Source organism: Zingiber officinale, chromosome 6A (assembly GCF_018446385.1).
Source record: "Zingiber officinale cultivar Zhangliang chromosome 6A, Zo_v1.1, whole genome shotgun sequence".
Lineage (NCBI taxonomy): Eukaryota > Viridiplantae > Streptophyta > Magnoliopsida > Zingiberales > Zingiberaceae > Zingiber > Zingiber officinale.
Genome location: NC_055997.1, coordinates 23,697,716 through 23,717,302, shown reverse-complemented (window position 1 = coordinate 23,717,302; position 19,587 = coordinate 23,697,716). Strand labels below are relative to the sequence as shown.

Sequence of the window (19,587 nt, the reverse complement as noted above, 5' to 3'; positions counted from 1 at the left end):
GACGGTAGAAGGCGGGATGACCCGAACGACTGAGAGACCTGGGCGGGGAGTGTCCGAGCGGTCGAAGAGGCTGAACGGGTGAAGCAGAACGAGGCCTGTGATAGTTGTAGTTTCAAGGTTTTCTCAGGTCATTTGTTTCCCAAGATACAACGATAAATCGTGATACACACCAAACACTGGTGGTCACGGCGAACTGAGAAGTACCCGATTGCTACCATGGGTACTTCACTGAGTAAGAGATGCATGACAGAGGAGGAGGGGAACAGAGGTGAAGAGCTTTTACTTGTGTGTTTTACCTGTGATCGCAGCCTCCTTATATAGGAGCTCAGACTAATGGGCAATATTAATGATCGATTAATGATCATTACTCGTTGAGTTGTGAAACTCATCCGTTTCACTCATCTGTTTATATTCTGCATTAATCTCTAATTCAATGCATTCATTACACATTTAAATAAGCAGTAAAAGGTTATGTGGTAAAATGTTTTGTTCCAGGTCGTGCTTGCACACAAGTCAACTTGATTCAATGTAATTCGGACCCTGGATTTGAACCCCCTGCACACCCACACATGAGAGAGAAAGTCTCTACCCATGCATTTGTTCATATTATCAATGCATGTGAATCAATATAAATCAACCAATATGCTTTGAAACTTTCAATGTGAGACTAAAATCTCATTTACAATGGATCTTCTTTCCTCTTCCACCTCTTCTCCATTCACATATATTCAACATCTTGGTCACTATAATTTATTTTTTTTAGTTTTTAGTTTTTAATTGGCACCACATATATAATTTATGTTGATTAATTCTAGAGTGACCGGATTTGCCCCATGGAAGTTTTCCACCGTCACTAGGGTAAATCGAGAAGCACTCATGGTGGACGACTCATCAATTTATTATTCTTAGGTAAATTATTCATTAAGGGAAAATTTATCCGTTAATTCATCGAAATTGAGAGTCATTCCTAATGTAGGAGGATCCAAAGAATTTTATTATTTTTTACTAATTTTTATTTTTTTGGTATTTTTTTTGATATTTTAGGTATTTTTTTTGATATTTTAGGTATTTTTGATAATTTCTATTTTTTATATTTTAGATTTTAAGCTCGTTTGAATATTTTAGGATTATAAGTCTTTTTTTTTCCGTTAAGATTTCTTTTCTTTCGTTACGAGATAAAAATTAAGATCTATATATTAAGATTTCTTCCTTTTCTTTAGGACTTAAGGTCTAGAGTCTATATAAATATTTATTTAGATATTTGAGTAATCATCCTCGATTATTAAATAAATTTTCCTTTTTTAAAAAACTCCGGAGGACGACAATTTCTCTTCTTGTCTTCTCTTAAATCCTCCTCCTTATCAGCCCTCAGGATAATCACTATCCTGCCTAACCTCAGTTGATATCAGAGTTGGTCGACCCTGTTCACCCCCAATGGTTACTCCATGGTCGACTTCATCAAGTCCTAAGAGAAGCCTTCTCCTTGGAAAAGGATGCCACTTCGAACATCGAATAACTTGTCGGAAAGAAACCTAGAATTCTTATTAATGACGACAAAGATAGCAATTCAAGAAATTCAGAGATTGATTTTAATACCATATTTATAATAATATATTTTCATATTTATTATTATGTTTTCTATATATTATCTTGACAATATATATAAATAGGTGAATTAACTTATGTCAATTATCAATCAATAATAAAGAAGAATTATCTTTTCTTTTCTTGTCTTTCTAATTCTTTCTTATATTTATGTTTATGTGCTTTCCCACCATTATGTATTTCAACACTCCTTGTAGCAAGGAAGCAACCTGAGTGTCCATAAATTTACACAGAATAACTCAATTGGCGAACCAGTTGGGATTTGAAACCATCATCAAAGACGACGATGTAGGATCCGATGTGCGGCCAATTTGTGTGGCTGGTAAACTCAGTGGACATGATGCAGGGCATGCATGGCTCCGGGCTCACCAACTTGGAGTTCATGCCATCCAATGCGACGGTGATCCAGGTGGTTCCATGGGGCGGCCTCAAGTTGATGGCGATGCTGGGTTTCGGGGAGCTGGCCAAGGACATGAAGCTCAACTATGTACAGTACAACATTGCCATAGAGGAGAGCAGTTTGATCAAGCAGTATCCGAGGGATCACCTAGTGTTCAAGGATCCCATGTCCTTCTTCTACTAGCAAGGGCACCTTGTGATGAGGTCTACCTTCGTGGTCAACCAAAATGTGAAGCTCGATATAAATAAGTTCAGGATACGGATGTAGTGGCACTGGACAATAAAGCTCTTGATGTACTCGAGAGACCTGTCCAATTCAATCAAGGTGCTAGAGGGGGATTTGGAGAGGGTTCCAATTGCAGCTTGGAATGAAACATTGGTCATGAATCCTTGCGGCATGTATGAACTAGCATATGTCAACCACAGAAATGTCAAGAAGACTCTCAGCAATTGGATTGCTCAGGTTAACAAGGCGCTAGAGTAGTTCATCGTCATCAAGGATTATGCTACAATTGTGAGATAATACGAGAAGTGCTTGAGGGACGCAAAGATGGTTAAGAAAAGCATCCACAATGTCGTGCTCTCGTTAGTGAATCAATGAAAAATCCCAAAGTTCAACAGCTACAAATAGATTTTATGAATTTGGTATTAGATGATTTCCCTCCTAGGCTACAACTGAAACTACTCTACACTTAGATAATTTTTATTTTTTTTGATAAATTTTGATTTTTTATATATTTTTGATAATTTTTATCTTTTGTTTATATGTTTAAATTTTGAATCTGTTTAGAGATTTTTAGGATTATGAGTTTTTCTCTTTCCGTTAATATTTTTTTTCTTTCTTTACAAGATAAGAATTGAGATTTATATATTAGGATTTCTTTCCTTCCTTTGAGACTTGGAGGACAATGATTTTTCTAGAGGACTATGATTTTTCTTTTCATCTTCTCCATAAATTCTTTTTCTTATTAGACCACAGTATAATCATCATCTTATTCGACGTCGAATCCTTAATTAGATGTCTAAAAAACTGAATAAACGTCCTACGATGTCCGGGCGCTCTTGGACACTATACTTGGTAGACACTTTATCAGTGTCTAACATTTATTATTCCACATATAATTAAGACATTAACCATGCATCAATTTATTTGGTACATGAAAAGAAAATTAATTAGCAAATGGATTGCATTCACTTTCTTAGCGAAATGTGATAAAAGCATCCATTTGGCCGGTGAGTGTCGAGTTCGTGCTGCGCACTTCTCGCGTCAAAACGTAGCCTCTCGCGTTCCGGAACCTTCCGGTGCCGCCGGTGATTGCCCGCTCGAACAGCGTCCCCAGCGGAGCCACCGGGAACGGCCCTTGCGCCGCCAGCGAGCTGCCGCTGTACCTACCGGCAGTGAACACGAGCTGCAGGACGGTGAGGCCGGAATCCTCGGGCAAACTCGTCCCCACTCCGATCCCTCGGTTCCTCCCCACGACTGGCGAGTCCTGTTCCACCCCCTGGCGGAGAAGATTGTCGTAGACGATGAGGTTGCCGAAGCCGGAGGCGGAGGGTCGGCGCTCGACGGCGTAGACGACAGTGGCATTTCGCCCGGAGCCGAGGATTCGCTCGTGGTTGTAGAACCGCAGGTGCATGTAGGTGGAGGCGGTGCAGGAGGATGTAAAGAGGAGGAGAAGGAAGAAGAAGGAAGGAGACGATGATGCCATTGGAATTTGCATGGAGATGGAATTAACGTACGTAACTTGATTTCTATGGATGCAGATGTATAGAAATGGCACGATGTGGCTTATATAGAGAGAGCATTTCGGTGGCATGCATGTAGGATAATTAATTAATATAATTAATGTATAGTTAATTGATAACAAGATTAAATAAGTTTGCGGGCTTCATCCGCTGTCTAGAGCAGAAATAAACTGGGAACAATTAATGATTACGGTTAGGTAATTAAGGAATTTATTCCGTCGGTTATCTAATTAAGAAAATATCTTGGAAAGTATATATAGAATCCATTATGTGACGTTGTTGTCTGGGTTCATTCATGACCTGAATAAGTAATGGAGCATTGTTCTTAATTAGTTTTGTCGCCTAGAGAGGTTCTCCTTGTACTCGATCGGGATAATTTGTGCAAAAGTTTGATTAACTTTTAAAATTTATAAATATGAAAAAAAACATGAATTTATAACAAAATATTGCTTACTTATCTATTTATTATTATTATTATTATTATTATTATTATTTTGCATTATTATTATTTTACTTCGTCATTTACCTGTCTAAAAATGGAGATGTTTGACTCGCCATTAATGTGTTAATATTATTGCTTTTATGAATAAGAAAACTCATAGAAAACGAGTTAGAATGACAATCAGGGAAGTCATTGACGAAGCTACTCCGACGCTCAGGTCATCTCTTTATGAAAAAGAAAGTGGTTGTTGGAAATTAGGATTTTGAAAGTATGTATATACGTACCTTTACTCATGAGAGTCGACTACCTTTTATAGGACCGGACCTCTCCAGCATGTTCTTCTCGCGCCCCCTCGTTTCTTGTTGTAGTGGTCATGTTCTCCAAAATAAATATCCATTACAACCCATTTATATCAAAGTTAATAGTTGTGTTTTTCGCCTTTCTCACAATAACAGCTGGATTAATATTCATTATCCACCAAGAATAGCATAACACTTCATTGTTGTAGTTCTTGATAGCTAGGGCCATTTTAGTTTAGTTTGAGGGAACTTGAAACATGAGTCGAGAGTCGACACTCGGTAATGGTAGTCTGGGGTAACCCGAAGTTGGGAGTAGCCAGGAGTCGACCATCGAGCACAGCAGGAGTTGGCAATCGGGAGTAGCTGGGAGGCAGTCACCGTGCATAGCCAAGAGTTGCGAGTGAGAAGTTGGGAGTAGCTGAGAGTCAATCTTTGAGCGTAGCCGGGAGTCTGGAGTCAAGGGTAGCTAGGAGTCGGCCATCTATCATAGTCGGGAGTTGGGAGTCGGGAGTCAAGAGAGCTGGAAATTAGCCACTGAGCATAGCTGGAAGTTGGGAGTAGCTGGTGTTGGTGCAGTTAGCAATAATGGTCAAACTCAGGTTTTAATGGATAACAAATGGTTTAAAACTAGATGTTATGTTTGTCTAACCTCTTTACCGAGTGTTCAGAAATTGACGGGTCTAGAGGACCTGACACCAAAATGAAGCCCAATTGTGTGATATAGTAGGAAGTTCAGTTGGGTATGCAAGACTTGACAGCTGGATAAAGTCTAGTCAGGATATTTGATTCCAGATGATTGGCTAAAGTCCGGATGTGTGATTTTGACAAGAAGACCTAGTGGGTCAAGAGGCAAGTTAAGAGACTGCAAATGGTAAGTGAGATAAGTCAACTGGAGGAGAGTGATCCAGTGAAGACCAGTCCCAGTTAGGGATGACAATAGGTCAAGTTCGAGTCAAATTCTATATCCTCCGTCCCTACTATACCCATCAGGTATAAGATATCTGATGGGTATACCTATACTCATTATAGGATCGGATATTCTATACTTATAATTTTTCTTCTTTCTATCCAACTATTATCATTCAACAAAAAATATATTAAAATTAACATCCTATTAAAAATATAATTATATAATTAAAAAAATAGAGTAAACATATATATAGTGTCCTTTTAATATCAACAAAAATAGTTAGTAGATTTTAAAAAAAGAAAATTTTCTTTAATATATGTATATATATATTATTTAATCGGGTATTCGGGTCCGATATCGGGTATCGATAGTCCCTCCACATCCTCCTTTATTCGGGTTAGATTTCGGATCCACCATCGAGTTTGGGTGAAATTGTCATCCCTAATCCTAATGGGACTGTAGGTGTTGGTCCAATTTAGATCCATTTTAGAAGTCTAAGCTGAGACCATGACTAGATCCTGGTTTAAGACAAGATCTAACTTATAAATAAACTATTTGTGTATATATTTTTCTAACTCTGTGTTATAGATACATACGTAGATCTTCAAATCTTGCATATGTGGTCACTAACAGAACCTAATTCCGTTCGGAGTTAAAAGATATGGACTTCGGAGGATTATTGTGTTGAATAGTGATTGGAGGCGGTCCAAGTGGATGAAGTGAATTGAACCGGACCAGACCAGACTGGACCAAACCAAAATAGATCGAATCAAATCAGATCAAACTGAAGCAATGGTTAAGATCTGAATTATTTAATTAGTTTTCTCTACAGAATTATCAGTAAGATCTATAGTCAGAAAATTTATCCTAAATTCAATGGATTTGATAAGAACAAATTCATCTATAAAAAGAGACTAGATGTCCAAGAAAAAAAATAACATTTCTACAAATTCAACGATCATCCGGCTGCTTCGACTTCATACTACTACTATGCTACAACGCTGCTACACCCGACTACTACATATGGACCAACACCAATGCACAAGCACATTCAAATCTCCGTCTAAGTATTGGGTAACAATTTTGGTTTAAAGTTAATTATTACTTAAAGAAAGTATAGGTGTTGTTACACTTTCTTCTTTGTTTGTGTATTCAATTACGATTGATTAGTGGATTACCCGTCAGAAATATCCAAAGGGCATGGGTCTTGGAGTAGAAGTCGTCAAAATTTCTGAACTAAGTAAAAATAATCGTGTTCTGTTTCTTTATGTTTTTCTTACTTAGTTTATTTTTTCGTTGCGCAAAACCAAAAAAAAAGTTTTAAAATACACGTGATTCACCCCGTCCCCTCTCACGTGCAATCGATCCTACAACTGGGAGTCAGCAACCAAGCATAGCTGGGAGTTGGAAGTCAGGAGTAGCTGGGAGTCAACCACTAAGCGTAGCCAGGAGTCGACCCTTCATGACCCCGCATACCATTCTCGATTGATCATTGACCCTCTTGGTCACGTGGCACCTAGGAAATACCCCTGCAACACTAATACCGCCTTTAATTATAGTCAAAGGAGGTGCGAGTTCGATTGATTAGATTGCAGCATTATGTGACCATGTCTTGGTTTGGTCTGTTGTACACGTAGATAAGAAAATCTTTAGCTCATCTTTAATGAAATCCTCGCTTTAATTATTAACATGCATCTTAAGTGTCAAGCATGCTTTGTCAGCCTTGACTTCCAATCTCAAAGAACACCTTTATCTCTAAGGTTCTATAAAATTAATGTGATGTGACCTTCGGCGAAGAAGAATGACCGTCTATCTCTAGCATAATGATTATTCCATCCTTGTAATACGAGCTTGATCGGATGGCTAATAGTATTTCCCCACTTCTTAACTGATCTCATCCCAAGGGTTCTGATTAAATGCTATATTGTATAAATATGGTTAAAGGGCCCTCATCATTTTATGTAACCCTATTTTTGTGTTTGTCGACTTTCGGCTTTGTCTGCTGACCTTCGTCTTCATTTTTTGCTTCAAGTTCCTTGCTTTTTCATATCAGAGTAAGTTCCTAGCTTTTACCACTACCTAAACATTCACTGATCTGCCTTTGGTTCTTTACTGTCATTTTAGAGTCGATCTTTGTGATGGCAACAAGATCTTCCTCCTCGTCTATCCCTTGGTACCGATCTATAGAGTCTAGTTTTAGTAATACTTTCTTAGTTCGCCTAAGGACCACATATAGGATTCCGGATAACTATGTCTTAATACTCCTTAATGGTAATGATCGTCCATCTCCAGGGTGTGTCACCTTCTTTCACAGTCACATGATAAGCGGACTATGTTTTCCCATTCATCATTTTTTCTCTGAAATATCACAATATTTCTGCATTTCTTTGTCCCAATTGGGGTCTAACTCCTTCCGGATCTTGACCAGAATAGTTATTTTGTTTCGTCTATATCACCTTTCTTTGAGTGCTCGTCTTTTCTATTGTTTTTTTTAACCTAAAAAGATGAAAAATTGGGTATTCTTCTTCTCCTCTCGAGTAGGTCATGGTCTGCTCAAGAACCTCCCCACCTCTCATAAAGGGTAGAAACTTCAATTTTTCTTCGTCCGGCCTCCTTTTCTAATGTCTTGGCCAAATCATTGGCAGCGGGATTTACCTGCAGCTCCCCCTATAAAAGGCAATCACTTGGTCCACTATACCCTTTGCATCTGAGCAGTTTCAAGATATGAAGTTCAACAATACTCCTTTACTCGAAGAGGGGTTGCTTTATATGTTCAGGCTGAGCTCTCTTCCAATCCCTCTTCAACTATCTTTTGGTACCGTCCCACCCCTTTCCTCAACTCTTGTTTTCTAACTGAAAATACTTTCTTTGTTGTAGCCACCACCATACTGAAGATCGCTTTCAAGAATGCCCTCAGAATGACTGACGCTAAATTGGGGGTGTTAAGATTGTTGATCTGACCAGGGCAGAGACCCCTACAGATGTCGCACCTGCTCTAGCACTTGTCGTCACAATCACCCATCCCTTATCTCTAATAGAGGTTACTTCAGTGCCCCTTGAAGGGGATATATCTCTGCCCATGATCATTCTGTGAGAGGCGATTCCCACTCCTACAAATCTTAATTCAGTGTTTTCCAGAGAATCTGGGACCCCTCTTCACCTGACTCGGAAGAGGCATCGTTCCCCTCAAATCACTCATCGATCCTCTCCACCAGCTCAACTCTCGCCATCCTCCAACTCCCAGACTTCTCAAGTGGAGGCTCTCCCCACCTGTCCTACGACCTTGTCAGTGAGGCCTAGGCCTACCTCTACTAGAGCCTCTACAAACGCCCGCACTCCACCACCACCGACTGCTATCGCCCCTAGTCCTCCACTCTGATGCCACTTCGACGGGAGATCTAGGTGCTAGTACCTCTCACTCTCCTGTCAGACCCTCCATTTCCCCATTACTCAAGGGTGCTAGCCCTATTGGAGTAAGGGTCTCCCCACCTCAAGACCTCAAGGATTTTCAATATCTAGTGACTTTTGCCGATCCCATGGTCAGGCGATGGGTAGATGGTGAGGTTGTTGCTGAGAGCTTCTCTTACAGAAACTTGGTCGACGACCTACTGAATACCAGGGTTGATTACATGTCCCGATTAGCCATTTTTAGCCAATGGCTACCCGAGTGGTGGCGAGGTTGCCATGAGCTTCAAGGCCAGGTGGACGATTTGAAGGCTCAACCTGACACCTCCAAAGTAGATGCTACTACATCTCAAGGAAGGTTAGCTCGCATGAAGGAGCTGGAGAAGAACCCTAACATTGCTCTATCCAAAATTCGACAGCTTGATCAAGCCTTGCTGAGGCAACGAAGAACAAGCTACAGACCAAACATGAGGCGAGCAAATGGTAGGTACACATTGACACCCTCAAAACTCAAGATAAGGAGTTGGAGTTGGGGAAGAAAAGGCAGCGAAGGGAGATTAAGAAATTGAAGCTCCTAGTGGTCAAAGAACAGTCAGACTAGTTGCAGCGGCAATGGAGGCTACAACTATTAAGGATAAGCTAGAAGTCGGCCAACAAAGGCTTAATCTTCAAGAAGTGGAACTAGCAGTTACTCGAGAGGAATCCCGATCTAATAAAGCCTTAGCCAAAGATCATCTGCGTGAGCTAGAATCGACCCATAATAAAGCAGAAATAACTTTGTCCTTAGTTGAGAATGAGCTACGAGGGGACTAGAGTTTACACACCAGTCAACGTAAACTACCTAGGAAATAATAGAAAAACAACTTCTCGAGTTGAATGTTGCTCACTCCGAAGTACGAGTCCACCAAACTACCCTAAAGTCTCAACAAGATCAATTGGCTCACCTAACCGATGAGCTACAAAAGTATCGAGTCATCGAGGATGAGCGTTGGTCTTTAAAAAAGAAGGAATTCCTCAAGTCGAAGAAGCTTCAGGCTATGATCGAGACTCGCTTAACACAAATGGTACAACATAGTGTGGACGGAACCTTGAAGCAACTACGAGAATCTAGCCATCTTCTTGCCAACCAACCACTGCCACCTATCCGGTTCTCCAGAATCTCTAACAGCATTCTTGAGAGGGGCATGTCAAACTTTACATAAATTTCCAGTTCTTCCTGTTGATGCGGGGAGTATCCGACGATCGAACCTGAGTTTTGATAATGGCAAAGGATTCAAAGTTAAGGTTTATGGTGATCTAACATGTTGAATAAGTGTTTCAGAAAAGTCCTAGCTGCGGTTAGGCAAAGGAAAAATCCTAAGGGGTGGCAACCTTAGGTCCTAGGGGGCGGTAACCCTAGGTGGAGGAAAACCCTAAGGGGCGGTAACCTTAGGTCCTAGGGGGCGGTAACCCTAGGTGGAGAAAAACCCTAAGGGGCGGTAACCTTAGGTCCTAGGGGGTGGTAACCCTAAGCGGAAAGTCCAGTCGGTCTGGAGGACCGGACTGACATCAGGTAATCTCTCCTGAGGGGAGTAGGTGAGGACGCGTTCCCCGTAGAAGGAACAGTAGGCGTCGGGTCGACCTAGGGTTTCCGGATGGAAATCCAAAGTCAGACTCGGACAGTCCAAAGACTGTCAATTATTACTTACTGTGTTTTATCAGATTCTAACATTGTCTTGCAGGGTATTTTGCTCGGACTAACCTTTGTTTGCAGGTGAGGTACCTGCTTGAAAAAGGCTGTCCGGGCGCCCGGGATGGATCCGGACGCCCGGAGGTCCGGACGCCCGGAGGTCCGGGCGCCCGGAACAGGTCCGGGCGCCCAAGACCAAATTCTATCCCCTGCGCGACTTCGCCACGTGGAGCATCCTGGTTGGTTGGCCACGTCACACTCCAAGCGCCCGGAAGGGATCTAGGCGCCCGGAACTTCATATAAAAGAAGGGTCGAGGTGCAGCTTCAAAAACAACAATCTTCTGAGCAATCTCTCTGCAACAAGCTGCTAACGACTCGATCCAGAAAGTGCTGCAACGACACCCCGACAACCCGGAGCTTCAGATTTAGTTTTTGTTGTCGGTATAATCTGTTTACTACTTTGAATTGTACTTAGTCTGTAATATCTTTATCGTGCTTATAGTTGTTGCCCACGGAAAGCGATCAAGGATCGCGGGCCTTCAAGTAGGAGTCGCCTTAGGCTCCGAACGAAGTAAATCTCCTTGTCTCTCTGTGTTTATTATTTCTTTATTCCGCTGCATTTTTAACTCCGATAGTTTTCCGATAATCGAAAGAAATAGCCACGCACGCTATTCACCCCCCCTCTAGCGTGATCTCGATCCAACACTTCCAAGTATCTCTTCTATAATTGATATTTTGCCTGTACATTCAGCCTTGTGTCTTCAATCCCCCCTTTCAGGGGTAGTATTTTTATCACGGCCTGAGGGTATATTTATCCTCCAAATCGGATGGTACCCCCCAGTGACAATATGAGAAATACGCTATCGAATTCAGATTGAGCAAAATAAATATCAATGCAAAATAAAATTGTACTAACTTTTTAAATACTAATGTTGTATGTATGCATGTACATGTGAATGTATTAAACCAACCAAAAGTATAACCAATGACATAGACATTCGATACAAGAAGAAAACCAAAACTACAAGAAGTAGAAAGTAAACTAACAACTCAAGCAGAAATCCAAACTTAAGTGGGGCTGACAGTCAGGACCTCTGAGCGACACAACACATCCTCTATCTACTAACCTGAAAGTCAAGAGAAAAGCAAGGGGTAGTGAGTACAACAACTCAGTGGGTATAAGAAGATAGTGTATGATACTATATTTAAGAGGATCAAATGATACAGTATCAGGTAATAATACTTACAACAAAAGTAAGAATACTGACATAAAATCATCTATTAAACAAACTATAACCAATAATGAAATCCTATTAGTGCAGGGAGTACCAGATGATCGAACCTGAGTTTTGATAATGGTAAAAGGTTCAAAGTTAAGGTTTCTTGTTGTTCTAACATGTTTGACTGAGTGTACAGGAAAGTCCTAAGAGATCTTAGGCAAGGTAAAAATTCTAGTTGAGGCTAGGCAAAGAAAGTTCTAGTGAATACTAGGCAGGTGGAAAGTCTTAGCTGTAGTTAGACAATGAAGTCATGGTCCAGGGGACTGGAAAAAGTCTTAGTGGATCAAGGATATTGGGTGAAATCCTATGGTCGAGGACGCTATGTAAAAGTCCTAGGAGTCGCGGACACTAGACGAAAGACTGGACATGTCTGGGATCTGACGTCCAGCGGAAAGTCCTGATGTCTCAGACATTGGCAAAAGTCCAGACAGTCTGGAGGACTAGTCTGGAAAAAGGTATATTGTCTTGAGAGGAGTAGGTGAGGATGCGTTCCTCGTTGAGGGAATAGTAGGTGTCGGTTCGACCTAGGGTTTTCGAGAAATTTGAAAGTCAAAACCGGGCAGTCCAGAGACTGTCAAATAATTAATCAGTCATATTTTATTGTGCTAAACTTGTTTTGTAGGGTATATTTAGTATTTAGACTAACATGACTTACAAGAAGTAAGAAGCACAAAGAAAATCTTAGATTAACAGTGTTTAAGGCACCTCTGTTGGTTGGTCCTAGGAGGATCGTACCAGTTCTACTGTACAGAAATTTTGTACAAGTGTAGAACCTTTCCTAAATAACCTATTGTATTCTTTAGAAGTTAAATTAGGAATCACATACAGAACTTAATATCATTGATTCCAAATTTAACTTATCTGTTCTTGATGGTTTAGATTTGGATCGCAAGCGGAACTTAACATTATTGATCCAAATCCACCTATGTTATTAATTACATTAAATATTAATTTCTAAAATTGGATTCTAGGACTGCATGGCAAGGCACATGGCCTTCTTGGGTATGGGAGCATCCACCACCGCCTAGACAAAGCCTTTTAAGGAAAACTAATATTTAATTTCCTTAAATAACTCTAGGTTTAACCAAAAAGAACAATCGAATCACAAATTCGAAAAACAAAGAAAACATAAACACGAATTACTAATTCGAAAAACTAGATCTAATGTCTCTTGTGTTTGGAATTCATACAAAGAAAAATAACTAGCATGATATGGAAAACAATTGCTAATTATACCTTCTCTTTGTATGCTAATAACCTCGAGATCTTTTGTCGTATTCCTCGCCTCGCTTTGGATGTCGTGTGGGCGACGATCCTCCAAGATGAACACCACCCAAAAGCTTTCTTCCTCTTCCTCTAAAATCCGGCCACCACCACCACCAAGGAAAAGAGAGCAAAGGGAAAAGAAGAGAGGAGAGGGAGGGCCGACCACCTAGAGAGACTCCACCAAGAGAATAAGAATTGATGTCTCATGAGGCCTCCTCACCCATTCTTTTATATTATTTGCCCAAGGCAAATAAGGAAAGACTTTTTACAAAAATTAAAATCTTCCTCATGGTTTTCCTTTTCCTTTTTTATTTTTCCTTTTCTTTCCTCTTGATTGAATCAATCACTAATCCTTGATTGGGTTTAATTTGATTGAGTCTTTTAAAGGATGATTGGTCGACCCCTTGCTTGGGCTCCAAGCAAGGGTGGCCGACCACAAATAAAAGGAAAGAAATAATCCTTGTAAAAATTTTATAAGCAAATAAAAAATTTTTATAAAATTTTACAAGCTCTCTTTTAGTTTCCTAAAGTGAATGTCAAAAAAGGAAAGTTCCAAAAATTAAAACCATGTTTTAAAATTTAAAACTTCTCTTATAAAATTTCCTTTTTTAACATGGTGATAGAAAATTTAAATTTTAAAACTTCTCTTCCTTTTTTTTTTTCTTAAACCATGAGGATGGTTAAAAAAGGAAAGTTTTAAAACTTTTAAATTTTCTTTTAAAACATGTGACCTAATTCAAATAAGGAAAGTTTTTAAATTTAAAATCTCTCTTTTAAAACTTGTAGTTTTCTACAAAGAGAAGATTTTAAAAATTCAAAACACCCCTCCTTCTTTGAATTATTGTGGTCGTCCCCTACATGCTTGGGAACCAAGCAAAGGGCCGGCCCTTTAAGAGGAGATGTGGCCGACCATTGCTTGGTCACCAAGCAATGGACAGACCCCCTTCTTGGACACTAAGATGGGTCTTTCTTTGGATGGACTTGAGGCTATAATGATGCTACGACAGGGACCTAGAGGAGAAATTGGTTTTGGCCTCCCGATGAGCTTGAGTATCCAGTGTTCACCCCGAACACACAACTCAAGTTCATCAATAATAACTCATTCCACTAGAGAGTTATTACCGCATTACCGCACCAATCCCAAATTACATTATGGGCTCCTTCTTACCATGAGTGTGTTAGTCTCCCTGTGTTTAAGAAAACAAATGCCCACTAATTAAGTAAGCTACTGACAACTCACTTAATTAATATCTATATCCGAGAGTAGTACCACTCAACTTCATCATCATGTCGGACTAAGTCCACCTGCAGGGTTTAACATGACAATCCTTATGAGCTCCTCTTGGGGACATTCTCAAGCTAGATAACTAGGACATAGTTTCCTTCTATAATCAACAACACACACTATAAGTAATATCATTTTCCAACTTATCGGCCCTATTGATTTATGGAACTAAATCTCACCCTTTGATAAGTCAAAGAAATAAATACTAAATATATGTGCTTGTTATTATATTAGGATTAAGAGCACACACTTCCATAATAACTAAGGACTTGTTCTTTTATTAAGTCAGTATAAAAAGAACTCGCCTTAAATGCTCCTACTCAATACACTTAGAGTGTACTAGTGTAATTTATTAGTCAAGATAAACTAATACCTAATTACACTACGACTATTTCAATGGTTTGTTCCTTTCCATTTTAGTCGTGAGCAACTGTTTATAATTTATAAAGAACTGATAACATGATCTTCTGTGAGTGACACCACACATCATGTTATCTACGATATAAATTAATTGAACAACTACATTTAACATAAATGTAGGTATTTGACCGCTATGATTCTTTATTTATAAATAAATGTTTATACAAAAGCTAGGCTTTTAGTATATACTCTAACAGCCTTCGAGTCTGTTAGAGGCCCCTCGGCTACCTTTGTCGAAGCACTATACGGAGGCGCCTTCTAAGCTGCTGAAGGCACCTTGGAGATGGGCATGAAGGTGCCTTTAAGTGCCTTAAAATCACTTTTGGATGGATGAAATTCGCAGAATGCGGAGGTTATCATGTCCAAGACTTTGGGGATAACTTCTATAGCTGGAGGTGCCTTCCATAGTGTTCAAGGTGTCTTCAACAGTCTATAAAAGACTGGTTTGAGTAGCTCTTCAAACAAAACTTATTTTTACAATCCTTCTCTTACACATTGCTTCAAAGAAGATCTTACGACTCTGCGACGTGACTCCAATGACCGAAAACATGACTCTCCGACCTCTAAACTTGTCAGTATAATTTTATCAATAGTACTTAAATTATAATTCTTGTATTTCATCTGTATACTTGTAATTTATGAATTGATAGTGAATAGGGATGACAACGGTGTTAGTTAGAGCCCTAGAGCTAATCATATGATGATTGTTGTATGGACTCATTGTATCATATTCTTATGTATATAAAGGCATTTGTTTTTGGTTATTATACTTACTTGTATTGGTGCCAAATAACTAAGTATAATAGCGTCCTTGAGTAGAAGGTTTTTATCTATATCAATCGATTGGTTGAATCGATAGTGAGATGATATAGAGAACACTACTCTTAATCATTCCTAGTCAAGTATTAACATTCAGGGACGATGTTAATGCTACGAGACTAGCATGTAGGTCAACTCGATGACTTGATCTCACAAGTCATGGATATGGAGATACCAAGTTGACACATGGGTATGCATTGGAGAATGTATACTGAATGACCCACCATGAGAAAGTATCATGGATCGTTATATGAGTGTCATATACTTTCTCATGTGACTATTAGTATGACTATTAGTCCTTGGACCTGAAGTCACCATGGTTCCCTACATAAGGAGTTACATACTTTGGCTTCGTCAAACGTCACCCGTAACTGGGTAGACTATAAAGGCGATTACTGGGTATGTAACAAATTATGCGGAGGGATGTGAGTGATGTAGATGGGATCTATCCCTCCTATATAACGGGAGTGACATCGTTATTCTTGATAGAGTGAGACCACTAAGTGCATGACCATGCCTAAATGAGTCAATATGAGATATTGAGCTCATTTGATTAGAGTGAGTCTACTTGGAGTTTAAGATTTAGATTGATTAGAGGATGACATGGTCTATGCCTCGCATTGATCAATCTAGATGTCAAGGATAGAAGGACACTTGTCATATATTGTGAAGAGTCACAATTAGTAGTCATAAGGTGATGTTGGATCTCAACATTCTTGTAACTTGGGTAGTAATGATGTGTTGCTAGATACCCCTCATTACTTATGCTTCTAAATGAGTTTAGGAGCATTGTCAACATTACAAGAACCTATAGGGTCACACACAAAGGGCAATTAGATGGAGATTCGGTTCATATGATGAACCAAGAGGATTAGGTTCATGTGATGAACCAAATTGGATTAAGAGTAATCCAAATTAGATTAATTGAGTAAGACTCGATTGAGTTAGACTTGAGTTAGACTCAAGTGAGGCTAGACTTGAGTTAGACTCAAGTGAGGCTTAATGATGATATTCATTGAATTTTGAATTCAATGATAAATGGAATTCAATTTGAATTTTAGATTCAAATTTCAAATGAGTTTCAAAATGGCCATTTAATGAAGAATATTAAATACTCATTAAGGCTCATTAATGAGGCTCATTAATGGTGTTAATGAGCATTAAGTATTTTCATTAGATGAAAATACTTAAGCCATTTTTTACTCTTATTTTCATTATCGATCATTATTATTCCTCCTTGATTCTTCTTCTCTCCCTCTCCTCCTTGGATGAAACATCCAAGAGTGCTAACACACTCTAGGTGTTTTTCTCCACCTAATCGTTCGTGTGGATACACATAGAGGGGTGTTCACTTGACACCCTTGAGATCCGACATCTTCTTGGACGAGCGGGATAAGCGAAGGGCTTCGCTACAAAGGTATATCTTTCTTCCATGTAGATATAAGGTAGATCTAGGACTAGAGAAACTTGTACATGAAATTACAAAATTTTATCTTCACACGAATCCGGTGGCATGGGACTTCGTTTCCGCAACGCAAAAAGCGATTTTTGCGGCTCAAAAGTCCCAACAGTGGTATCAGTGCCACGTGCGAAGCGTGTGCAAGTTTCATTTTTGTTTTTATGAAAAACATTCAGATATGTAAGTTTCTGTATATTTACAATTTTTATAGATTTTATGGGTATTTTTCTCGTATAGGCGAAGCAACAAGTGTTTGGACACTTGTATGCTTCGACTACCGAGAAAACCTTTCCGAAATGGCAAGGTTTCGCTCAAATCATTTTGGGACAATGACTTAAGTCACTGTAAGATCGTCGTAGGACACTCGTGATATTCATTTCATGAGAAGGGGTGCTGCCCCTAACCCTGCAAGGGGCATTGTCCCGCGATCGCGCCCGAAAATTGCTAAACGGGACCGTCGGGAAATTTTGACTCATAAAATTGTAAAAATAGTAGTAAAATTACAGAAATTTATGGAAAATACATAATTTAGAATTATGTATAATTTTGTGATGGTCATGACCCAAAACCCCAATTCGATTGGAAAATTGTGTTGTAATTCATAATATGGCCTGCGTGCCATTTTGTGTGTTTGTGCGTGTTGTATATGATCGCGACCTGTGCGTCGTGCCTTCCTTTATTTTATATTCCTATTGTAAATAGTGTTGATACGGTCTGACCTGGCTGTTGTTTTGATGTTGACACTGATTTAAGTTTGTATCAGATATTAATTAAACTCAGATTGATTACTGATTAATGTTGATCAGGTGGAAGGGAAAAGTCCAAGTATGGAAACTTGGCACGCGAAGTCAGAGAGGGCTCGGTAGCTCGTTCTCTGGACCGGACGAGGTCAGAGAGGGCTCGGTAGCTCGTTCTCTGGACCGGACGAAGTCGGAGAGGGCTCGGTAGCTCGTTCTCTGGACTAGGTCAGAGAGGGCTCGGTAGCTCGTTCTCTGGACCGGACGAAGTCGGAGAGGGCTCACTAGCTCGTTCTCCGGACTAGGTCAGAGAGGGCTTGGTAGCTCGTTCTCTGGACCGGACGAAGTCGGAGAGGGCTCGGTAGCTCGTTCTCCGGACTAGGTCAGAGAGGGCTCGGTAGCTCATTCTCTAGACCAGGAAGGCTTTAGGGTTTAGGGCTGGGAAGCTCTAAACCTACCTACATAGGCATTGGATCGGTCTGTTGACCGATCCAGTGATACTATGGATATCTGATCGGTCTGTTGACCGATCCAGTGATACTATGGTTATCTGATCGGTCACCAGACCGATCAGTAACCAATCAGTAACTCACTGTGAGAATTACTGATCGGTCTGTAGACCGATCAGTAACCAATCAGTAACATTCTGTGAGATTTACTGATCGGTCTGGAGACCGATCAGGAAGCGATGAAGTTGGGAGAGAGTATAGGGGATCGGTCTGTGGACCGATCCACTTATAGCCTGATCGGTCCATAGACCGATCAGAACTCTCTTGGACCGGTCATGCCATAGCCTAATTGGTCTAACAAGCTATGGATCAATCTGTTGATCGATCCACAATACTGTCTGAAGTTTCTGCTGCTTCTCTGCAACTTCTGATCCACCTGATTTAACCATCTATTGTTAGCTTTTTAAGTTACAGATTGCAGGTATCATGCCAATGCTCAAATTCAAATTAAGCACCATCAGAAGAATAAGACAAAGGATTCTTTCTACTGTGTTTCGCTGCAAATGGTGCAATTGGAGCATCAACGGTTACTGGCTGCGATCAGGTTGTGATCTGGCTGCGATCAGTTGGGAATCAGCTTGACTCTTGCTCATTGGTTTGAGCTCAGAGACCCCAGTAAAGACCATGGGTTCTATTGGTGTGAGTTAAGAGAACCAGAGGAGGAGGAAGAGTGATTGGCGATGTCGTAGCTTGCAGCAGGGATTTGGTGCAGGTTGACAGCAATTCGGGACAGGATGAACGCAGTGGAAGCAGAGGCATAAGAAGAAGGATGAAGAGAGGTTCTAGGTGAGAACTCTCGGTCGATCAAGCAAGGGTGCTGAGCTTTGAGTTCTTGGCTGTGCTTCCTTCTTGTGCTCTGTTTAACTGCTGTCTTTGCGTGGCTGTGAACGTCCTTCCTCATTCTCTTTAGCCACTGATCTGTAAGTCTTGTGCTTAATTTTTACATATTTTCTGAGACTTTGTGGAGAGGTTATTCCACCGAGAAGGAGAAATCTTTAGCCGGTATCTATCCGGGGTGTGATCTACCGAAAGATCAAGGGATCGTCCACCTTACGGACACCCCGAGGAGTAGGGGCAAGTTATCCCCGAACCTCGTATATACTGGTGTTAGTGGTGTGTATTTTTCTTTTCCTTGTATTAGATTTTCATGTGCATATTTTCGCTGCGCTAACGATCTAATTGAAGAATTTAGTTAAGTTTTAGAGGAGGCTATTCACACCCCCCCCTCTCTAGCCATCCGAAGATCCTAACAAGTGGTATCAGAGCAAGGTGCTCTTCATCTGGATTAACACCCTAAAGAGCAAGAAGATGGCTATGAAGGAAGGGTTTAACACCAA

At 40.2% G+C, this 19,587-nt stretch overlaps 1 protein-coding gene across 1 annotated transcript; it reads right to left on the bottom strand.

The window, feature by feature from the left end:
- Positions 1–3,203: 3,203 nt before the first annotated feature.
- Positions 3,204–3,713, bottom strand: LOC121994679 (dirigent protein 22-like). Its single transcript, XM_042548633.1, has one exon. The coding sequence runs from the start codon at positions 3,711–3,713 to the stop codon at positions 3,204–3,206; it is 510 nt and encodes a 169-aa protein (XP_042404567.1).
- Positions 3,714–19,587: the final 15,874 nt, after the last annotated feature.